The 10,346-nt window shown below is 40.7% G+C and overlaps 1 protein-coding gene across 2 annotated transcripts in view; it reads left to right on the top strand.

Annotated features, from left to right (window-relative positions):
- The window catches only part of KNTC1 (kinetochore associated 1), a 111,812-nt gene that overhangs the window by 67,054 nt on the left and 34,412 nt on the right, over positions 1-10,346 (top strand). For both annotated transcript variants that reach the window (XM_011948478.1, XM_011948479.1), the window contains 8 exons: positions 1,195-1,367; positions 1,811-1,905; positions 3,113-3,251; positions 4,491-4,547; positions 5,524-5,687; positions 6,522-6,626; positions 8,587-8,715; positions 9,338-9,454. In XM_011948478.1, the coding sequence (XP_011803868.1) occupies positions 1,195-1,367; positions 1,811-1,905; positions 3,113-3,251; positions 4,491-4,547; positions 5,524-5,687; positions 6,522-6,626; positions 8,587-8,715; positions 9,338-9,454 (979 nt within the window). The remainder of the gene's footprint in view (positions 1-1,194; positions 1,368-1,810; positions 1,906-3,112; positions 3,252-4,490; positions 4,548-5,523; positions 5,688-6,521; positions 6,627-8,586; positions 8,716-9,337; positions 9,455-10,346) is intronic.

Here is a 10,346-nt window from a genome sequence, read left to right as displayed (position 1 = left end):
CAGGAGATCGAGACCATCCTGGCTAACATGGTGAAACCCTGTCTCTTCTAAAAATACAAAAAATTAGCCAGGCGTGGTGGAACGTGCCTACAGTCCCAGCTACTAGGGAGGCTGAGTCAGGATTGTGGCAGGTTGCAGTGAGCCAAGATCGCACCACTACACTCCAGCCTGAGCGACAGAGCGAGACTCCGTCTCAAAAACAAAAAGAAGGAAAGTAACAATTGCCTGATTTCTTTCTTCAGTCATAAGGGTAGGGCCAGTAACACACTTTTTTCACAGAAGCGATTCTTGATTTCTCACCCTCAGAGCGTATTTTGGGCCTCAGTGTCAGAAAGTAGTAGCATAAAAGGCAAGTAAGCAATACTGCAGAGTTAGGTAACATAATCATTAAATTTAGGTTACTGTGCACTTCAGCAGCGAATGGTATCCTTAGTCATTTGAAAAACAGGCTGGGGCCAGCTGTGGTGACATGCCTGTAATCCCAGCACTTTGGGAGTCCGAGGCAGGTGGATCACTTGAGGTCAGGAGTTCAAGATCAGCCTGGCCAACACTGTGAAACCCTGTCTGTACTAAAAATACAACTATTAGCTGGGTGTGGTGGCGGGCACCTGTAATCCCAGCTACTCAGGAGGATGAGGCAGGGGAATCGCTTGAACCTGGGAGGTGGAGGTTGCAGTGAGCCGAGATCGTGCCATTGCACTCCAGCCTGGGTGACAGAGTGAGACTCAGTCTCAGAAAAAGAAAAACAGGCTGGGCGCAGTGATTCACACTTGTAATCCCAGCAATTTGGGAGGCCAAGGCAGGAGGATTACTTCAGCCCAGGAGTTTTGAGACCAGCCTGGGCAACATAGTAAGAACTCATCTCTACAAAAAAAAAATTTAAAAATTAGCCAAGTGTGGTGGCACACACCTGTAGTCTCAGCTACTTGGGAGGCTGAAGTGAAGATTGCTTGACCCTGGAGGCTGAGGCTGCAGTGAGCCATGATTGTGCCACTGCACTCCTGCCTAGGCGGTAGGGCTAGACTCTGTCTCAAAAAAACAAAAGAAAGAAAAGAAAAACTACACTATATACCATGAGAACATTTAAAAGACATTTAATGTGTTGATGGTGGTGGTGATATATTAATCCAAGAAAGGCACATGCGTTTACTTTCAGTGTAAGTTGTAACTACCAATACTTTCTTTCTTCCATAGAGACTTGTTTAAGTATCACTGCAATGCTGATACTGGGAAATTGCTGTTTCTGATGTGTCAGAAGCTTTGTCAGATGTTGGCTGATAATGTCCCAATGACAGTGCCTGTGGGACTGAGTCTTCCTACCATGATACATGATCTAGCATGCGAGGCTGCCACCATTTGCAGTCCAGGTGACAAGATTTATAAAATACGTAGTTTTATATTCTCTGGTTCATGTCATACTTGTCTCCCAAATGCTGTCTCTTTACAATTGGGCATCATGGTTATCAGACTAGAGATAGTATCTGCGTTTTACAAAGGGATGCTTATAATTGATTCTCTTTGAGGATTGTTGTTTGGAATTATTTCAAAATATTAACAATGTCATTTCTGACTGTTGACATTACTCACTTCCGTAGGATTATGAAATTCCTTGCCTCCCATATCTGATCTTATTTTCAAGCCAACCTTGAGAAAAAGGTTTAACTTTTTAGGGTAGTCAAAGCTATATGGAACCTTTCTATCTGCATTGCGGCTTTCCTTAGAATTTTAAATGGTAATTATAAAAAGGTTGTTTTCATTATCCTAAAGACATGAAATATGAGTTTAATGATTTTTCTCCATTTTGTTTCAGATTTTTTACTAGATGCTTTAGAACTGTGTAAACATAGTTTAATGGCTGTAGAGCTTTCTAGACAGTGCCAAATGGATGACTGTGGAATCATGAAAGTAAGTTACTTTTGAGTTTTTTTCCTTAAATCCCGGGCAACCCTTGATGCACCGTTTTTTGTTTTTTTTTTTTGAGACAGGGTTTTTTGCTCTGTCACCCAGGCTGGAGTGCAGTGGCATGATCAAGGCTTACTGAAGCCTTGAACTGGGCTTAAGCAGTCCTCCCACCTCAGCCTCCTGAGTAGCTGGGACTACAAGTGTGTGCCACCACATCTGACTAATTTAGAAAAAGGTTTTTTTTTGTAGAAACAGGGTCTTACCCTCTTGCCTAGGCTGGTCTTCAATTCCTGAGCTCAAGTGATTCCCCCACCTCAGCCTCTCAAAGTGCTGGGATTACAGGCATGAGCCACACTGCACCTGGCCTGTTTTTTAATCATTTGCAAAGTTTATGAAAATACTGAATCCATCTTTTATATTTTCTTACCCTAGACTGGAAAACAACATAAGGGCGTGAGGCCACTTATCTGTTCCAGTCACTTAATTGACTTTAATTTGCACTATCTTTCAAAACATTGGGCCTCCAGCAAGGCCTCCCTCGACATTGTCCATCTGTTAGAGTTTAACTTAAATTAAATTTCTATAAGCCATAGACCAGAAGAAACACAATATGCGTGGTAGTATTTGGCCACCCATGCTGTTTGGCTGTAGGCCAGATGTGATGGCTGATGCCTTATAATCCCAGTACTTTGGGAGGCCAAGTTGGAGGGATTATTTGAGCTCAGGAGTTCAAGACTAACCTGGGCAACACAGTGAGACCTCATCTCTTATAAGTTTAAAAATTAAAATAAAGGACAGGTGTGGTGGCTTATGCCTGTAATCACAACACTTTGTGAGGCCAAGGTGGGTGGATCACTTGAGGTCAGGAGTTGAAGACCAGCCTAGCCAACATGGTGAAACCCCGTCCCTACTGAAAATACAAAAACTAGCCAGGCGTAGTGGTGCAAGCCTGTAATTCCAGCTTCTCGGGAGGCTGAAGCACAAGAATTGTTTGAACCTGGGAGGCAGAGGTTGCAGTGAGCCGAGATCACACGTTTTGCACTCCAGCCTGGGCCACAGAGCAAGACTCTGACTCAAAAAAATAAATAAAAGTAAAATAAAATAAAATAAATTGTTTGGCTCTAATAGATCTGATTCTGCTTGCTGAAGATGGTTACCTGTGTTGTGCAGCGTACTGACTCCTCTCTTTTTTGTATGATTTGTCACCTAGGCTTCTTTTGGGACACATAGAGATCCATATGAAGAGTGGTCTTACAGTGACTTCTTCAGTGAAGATGGAATTGTTCTTGAGTCACAGATGGTGCTTCCGGTGATTTATGAACTGATTTCATCTCTTGTGCCTCTAACTGGTAAATCTTATTTGTGTCATTATTTTCTGTTTATTTCTGCCTTGCGTAAATTTAAACTAGAGGTTTGGAGCTAGAACTACACACAGTAATGTGGGTGAACCTTATAGGCATAATGTGGAGCTAAAGAAGCAGATACAAAAGAATAAATACTGTGTGGTTTCATTTATGTAAAGTACAAACACAGGCTAGGACTAAACTGGTGCTGTTTGAAGTCAGGGCAGTGGTTACCCTTGGGGGTGGGAAAGAGGAAGGAAGGGACTGGAGAGCTGGCCGTGTTTTGTTTCTTGTTTTGTTTTTTCGTTTTGGTTTTTTTTGGAGACGGAGTCCTGCTCAGGCTGGAGTGCAGTGGCATGATGTTGGCTCACTGCAACCTCTGCCTCCTTGGTATAAGCAATTCTTGTGCCTCAGCCTCCCAAGTAGCTGGAATTATAGGCTTATGCCACCACACCCGGCCAATTTTGTATTTTTAGTAGAGATAGGGTTTCACCATGTTGGCCAGGCTGGTCTCAAATCCTGACCTCGAGTGATCTGCCCACCTCAGCCTTCAAAAGTGCTGTGATTACGGGCGTGAGCCACTGTGCCCGGCCGATATTCTGTTTCTTGATCTGGATGCTGCTCCTTCAGGCTGTGGACGTTTATCAGGTTATACACTTACCTGTGCATTTTCCTGTGTGTATTTATTTATTTATTTTTATTTATTTATTTTTTTTGAGACGGAGTCTTGCTCTGTCACCCAGGCTGGAGTGCAGTGGCCGGATCTCAGCTCACTGCAAGCTCCACCTCTCAGGTTCACGCCATTCTCCTGCCTCAGCTTCCTGAGTAGCTGGGACTACAGGCACCTGCCACCACGCCCGGCTAGTTTTTTGTATTTTTTAGTAGAGACGGGGTTTCACCGTGTTAGCCAGGATGGTCTCAATCTCTTGACCTCATGATCCACCCGTCTCGGCCTCCCAAAGTGCTGGGATTACAGGCTTGAGTCACCGCGCCCGGCCGTATTTATTTATTTTTAAAGCAGCAGTTTGCTTTAGAACTTTTTTTATAATAGTGAAATATTTACACATCTGTGAGTGTATGTGCTGTGTGAGGGTTATTTTCTTTAGTGTTATTTATGTATTTATTAGTTGTATAAATTTAAGGGGTCCAAGTGTTATTTTGTTACATGGATATATTGCATAGTGATGAAGTCTGGGCTTTTGGCCATCTATTTAGTATTGTTTAACGTTTTATTATCTTTTGTAGAAAGCAAGAGATATCCCTTGGAGTCTACTAGTTTGCCATACTGCTCCCTTAATGAAGGTATTTGGCATCAGAAATATATAGCATTCTATTAAGATTTCTTCCTTTTTTTTTTGAGACAGAGTCTTGTTCTGTTGCCCAGGAGTGCAGTGGCACGATGATTGCGGCTCAGTGCTGCAACCTCTCTACCTCCCGGGTTCAACAGTTGTCCTGCCTCAGCCTCTCAAGTTGCTGGGATTACAGTCGTGTGCTAATTATTTTGTATTTTTAGTAGAGACAGGGTTTCACCATGTTGGCCAGCCTCGTCTTGAATTCCTGACCTCAGGTGATCCACCCTGCCTGACCTCAGGTGAATTCCTGACCTCAGGTGATCCACCTTAGCCTCCCAAAGTGCTGGGATTATGGGCGGGAGCCACCATGTCCGGCCTCAAGATTTCTTAATAGAAAGATATGGTGGTGTGCTCCTGTGGTCCTGGTTACTTGGGAGGCTGAAGTGGGAGGATCTCTTGAGCCCAGGAGGTCAAGGCTGCAGTGAGCTATGATGGCACCACTGTACTCCAGCCTGGGCAGCAGAAGACCCTATCTCTAAAAAAACAAAAAATCGTAGTTCTAGAAATTTCTTGAAATTCTAAATATGAATGTGATTTAATATCCTTAATGTAATTGTTTGTTTTTCTTTTTTACATTGTTATTTGTCTAAAAGTTAAGTAGATTATGTGATTTGGCTCATAGTGTTAACTTCTATGAATTTGTTTATAAATTTTTATCTTTCAAATGGACAAATGATTTTTCTTCAGCTAAAAATTTAAACATCTCAATTAAAATAGGCAAGTTACAATCAAAGTATCTCATTAACTAGTGAACTTAGTTATTTTCTGGTTTAAGTCAAGCCTCATGTTAACTAACTTTGAGAACAAACTCTGTGACTGTTACCTGTATTGAAGAAGTAGGCTGTCCCTGAAAACAGTTTTCAATAATAGGATCTTTCTTTGTTTAAAAAATCTAAATATTAAAATAATCCTTTATCACTCTGCAGGAGATGGCCTTGTTTTACCTGTTATAAATTCCATCTCTGCCCTGCTTCAGAATCTTCAGGAATCTAGCCAGTGGGAGCTGGCCCTAAGATTTGTGGTTGGTTCATTTGGTACCTGTCTTCAGCACTCTGTGTCAAACTTCATGAATGCCAGTTTGAGTGAAAAGGTAGAGCTTCAAGAACAAATACTTTGACTTGGGGTACATGTAGATGTAAAAGCACTAACAAAGGAATTTGGAGTCCACGTTTTCCTTCTGTCTTTGTAGCAAGGAAATTGATAATTCGTCAGATTTAAGAACATTTGTTGAGCATCTCTTAAGATTCTGGTGTGGAAATGAGGTGCCTGCACACATTTTCATACTTATTCTTTACAACAGTCCTGGAGTTTCCAGTTTACAAATGTGTAAACTCAGATTCAGGGAGGTGGAATAAGTTACCCAAGGTTTTATATTGTAGTAGTAAGTCTTCACACTCTAAGTTCAGTGCAGTTTCCACTATACCACATTTGCTCAAAATATCTGCTGTTAATTTTGTTATCACCTAAATGGCCAAATTATTGTAATTACTTCTGAGAGTATCACTGAGCATCATTGAAGAGATTCTAGAAGACTAACTGTTGATAACTTGCTTATGAAGCTGGGCCTCAGAGGGAGTTGTCTTCATTTCTACTACTCTGTTGATACGTATTATATGCTGGTTCTTTTTTAATGAACTGTATTGAGGTATAGTTTTCAAAATTAAAATGCATGTTTTAAGTGTATCAACCAATGTATTCACCTTGTCACCAACACCACGGTGAAGACTTAGGGTATTTTTAATGCTTCCTCTTTGCTCCCTCCCAGTCAATCCCCTACCCCCAGACACAACTTTCTATCACTGTAGGTTAAATTCTGATACTTTTTGGATATAATGATGAATTTTCAAAGTTCCTTAATATTTGAAAAAATTTTCAGAATGATACCTAGAACTAGACCTAAATTTTTTTTATTCTTTTCTGAAAGTTATTTGGAGAGACTGCATTAGTTAAATCAAGGCATATTGTTCTGGAATTGAAAGAAAAAGCTGTTATATTTATCAGGGAAAATGCTACAGCACTACTGCACAAAGTAAGTATTTGTTCTTGGTAAAAATTTTGGGTTTCTTTGCCTTTTACCTTGGTTAACTGCATATGACTCAATAGTTTATGATTCAGTACAGTAGTGTTGTACTATTCAAAAACTTCAAGAAACTATATTATAGCTAATCAGTTGTATTTTTATTATGGTAATTGACATGCTATAGAGCTTTTATGAAATAGTAGTCCGTCTTGTCCACTGTCATCTCCTGATTAAGATGAGGTTTTTCTCTGTCACCCAGGCTGGAGTGCAGTAGTATGATCATAGCTTGCTGCAGCCTTGAACTTCTGGGCCCAAGCGATCCTCCTGCCTCAGGCTCCCGAGTTACTGAGATTACAGGCATGAGCAACTGTGCCCCACTCTGTAGTTATTTATTTTACAGATTAAAGCATTCCAGTGATCCTTTTACTTACTTCTATTCCAGAAATCCTGATTTTCCATTACCCTTTATTTTTTAAAAGATTCGAATAGACTTTTGATGAAAATATAGTTGCATCAGGCATTTAATTTTCATTTGTCAGATTACTTCTTTAAAAAAATTTTGGTTTTTTTTTGGAGACGGGGTCTCACTCTGTCTAGGCTGCAGTGCAGAGGCACCATCATACCTTACTGCAGCCTTGAACTCATGGGCTCAAGCAGCCCTCCTGCTGCTCAGCCTACTGAGTATCTGGGGCTGCTGGTGCACCCCCATGCCTGGCTAATTTTTGAAAATTTTTTGTAGAGACAGGTCTCACTGTGTTGCCCAGACTGGTCTTGGACTCTTGGCCTCAAGCAATCCTTCCACCTTGGTCTCCTGAAATGCTGGAAGTACAGGCATGATATTGTGCCCAGGTCCCCCAATTTTTTTTTTTTTTTTTGAAACAGAGTCTTGCACTCTTGTCCAGGCTGGAATGCAGTGGCACGATCTTGGCTCACTGTAAGCTCCACCTCCCGGGTTCGTGCCTATCTCCTGCCTCAGCCTCCCTAGTACAGGCGCCTGCCACCATGCCTGGCTAATTTTTTATATTTTTAGTAGAGACGGGGTTTCACTGTGTTGGCCAAGATGGTCTTGATCTCCTGACCTCGTGATCCACCTGCCTCAGCCTCCCAAAGTGCTGGGATTACAGGCACGAGCCACTGCACCTGGCCCAAAATTTTTTATCTGGAGATAATTTCAAAGTTTCAGGAAAATTTTAAGAATAGTACAGGCCGGGCGCGGTGGCTCACACCTGTAATCCCAGCACTTTGGGAGGCCGAGGCGGGTAGATCACGAGGTCAGGAGATCGAGACCATCCTGGCTAACACGGTGAAACCCCATCTCTACTAAAAATACAAAAAATTAGTGGGCGCCTGTAGTCCCAGTTACTCGGGAGGCTGAGGCAGGAGAATGGCGTGAACCTGGGAGGCGGGTCTTGCAGTGAGCTGAGATCCGGCCACTGCACTCCAGCCTGGGTGACAGAGTGAGACTCTGTCTCAAAAAAAAAAAAAACAAGAATAGTACAAAGATCTCTGGTATACCCTTTATTGCTTTATCATTTTCTGTCATGCTCTCTCTTTCTCTGTTTTTCTTTTTATGTATAAAATCATTTGATATTTTGTATGTATTTTTTCTATTTAGGGATAAGTTACGTACCTTATGGCTCTTTACCCCTAAATATTTCAGTGCCCTATAGAACTTGTAGTTGCTTTCCTTACTCTTTGGATAGTGATAAAGGATGTTAAACAGAAGCAAACACATTAGAACTATTTTACTATAACTTTTCATGAAACACTTGTTCTTCCATAGTGTATATAATTCAATTTAGTGATAAATAAACCTCGAGACACATAATTCTGTTTTTTTCTTTAAAAAGTTTTTTTTAATTATAAATTAAAATTATTCCTCTCTATTTGTATTTCTGCCCTTTGTAAACAAAGTTAATTCTGTTTTGATTATGAAGAATTTGCTTCTTTTGCTGCTTTCTTCCCATAGGTATTTAATTGTCGCTTGGTAGATCTTGACCTGGCGTTGGGTTACTGCACTCTCTTACCTCAAAAAGATGTGTTTGAAAATCTCTGGAAGCTCATAGATAAAGCATGGCAGAATTATGACAAAATCTTGGTATGCCCTAACGAAGCACATCTTCAATTCTTGAAGTATTCAGGATTTGAGGGGAGAAATGAAGTTGGCTTTGCCACCTGGTCTTAAAGATTTAGTAGAATAAATGTTGAGCTAACTTGTGATTTCTACCAACTTCTGCTTGACTGGTGACAGACTGTTGCCTGTATATGCAAGTTATAAGCATTGTTCAACCCAAAATTACAGTTTTTTAATTTCTTAAAATCTGTGTACACCCTTAGAACCTCAAATCTTATTTTGGTTTAGTTGAAACCCTAGACCCATGAATCAGTTTGTTTTTTTAGGATAAGTTTAATAGATAGAAAACTTCTCTTAGATATTGTGTTAAAATTTGCCTTTTATGGGGATTTTCTTGCAAGATAGCTAAAATTTGGCCTTTTATTATAAAGGAAAGCCAGGCTAAATGTATAGCATTATACGAAAAGCTGAATTACCTAAATATTGCATAAGAAGTAATGACTGTGTACAAAATAATATGTAACGTAACATTCTACATGGTTATCACAAAGAAAGTTATGATTTTTATTGTTGGGTTTCATCTAAAAGGTGTTATAAGAATATATTCTACTTATGATTGAACTTTAATTCTGTTTTAATTTTTTAGGCAATATCTCTGGTGGGCTCTGAGCTGGCAAGTCTCTATCAGGACATAGAGATGGGGCTTAAGTTCCATGAACTCAGTACTGATGCCCAGTGGGGCATTCGTCTTGGTAAACTTGGTGTGAGTATTCTTTGTACTACTGTCATCAATTCTGATAATTACCCAGTTGGAAAATTTAAAACAAAGATCTTGTTGTCATTTACTTTTGGGAAGACAGTGTATGTGTACTGCCTCATACATTTTATTAAGTACACACATAGGTGCTTTCTAAGAAATAAGAAACTTTTTGCCTCATTTCCTTTTTTCTGTATTTTTAAGAAAATTAAAAGGGGCCTGACATTTTCAGCTGCTTAACTTTCTCATTTATGGGTATATATCTAGTATCAATTGACATTTATGCTATTTCGGGCCTAGCCTTTAGCCTCATACTTTTGTTTTCTGCTGCTGTTATTTAAAGATAATATTAAAATGTATGTACAGCTATACCATGCTTTAAGAACTCCTAGAAGGGGGAAAGTAAATGGCCTTTCTTTTTTTATTTTTTTATTTTTATTTTTGAGACGGAGTCTTGCTCTTTTGTCAGACTGGAGTGCAGTGGCACGATCTCAGCTCACTGCAACATCTGCCTCCCAGGTTCAAGCAATTCCCCTGCCTTAGCCTCCCGAGTAGCTGGGACTACGGGCACGTACCACCACACCCGTCTAATTTTTTGTATTTTAGCAGAGATGGGGTTTCACCATGTTGGCCAGGATGGTCTCCATCTCTTGACCTCATGATCTGCCCACCTCGGCCTCCCAAAGTACTAGGATTACAGGCGTGAGCCACTGCGCCCAGCCTTGGCCTTTATTTTTGACACTGTGAAAGGACAGGCAGGCCGGGCGCGGTGGGTCATGCCTGTAATCCCAGCACTTTGGGAGGCCAAGGCAGGCAGATCAAGAGGTCAGGAGACTGAGACCATCCAGGCCAACATGGTGAAACCCTGTCTCTACTAAAAATACAAAAAAAAAAAAAA

The sequence above is a fragment of the Colobus angolensis genome, unplaced genomic scaffold, assembly GCF_000951035.1.
Source record: "Colobus angolensis palliatus isolate OR3802 unplaced genomic scaffold, Cang.pa_1.0 Scaffold28, whole genome shotgun sequence".
Lineage (NCBI taxonomy): Eukaryota > Metazoa > Chordata > Mammalia > Primates > Cercopithecidae > Colobus > Colobus angolensis.
This window is presented reverse-complemented; position numbering and strand designations above follow the sequence as displayed.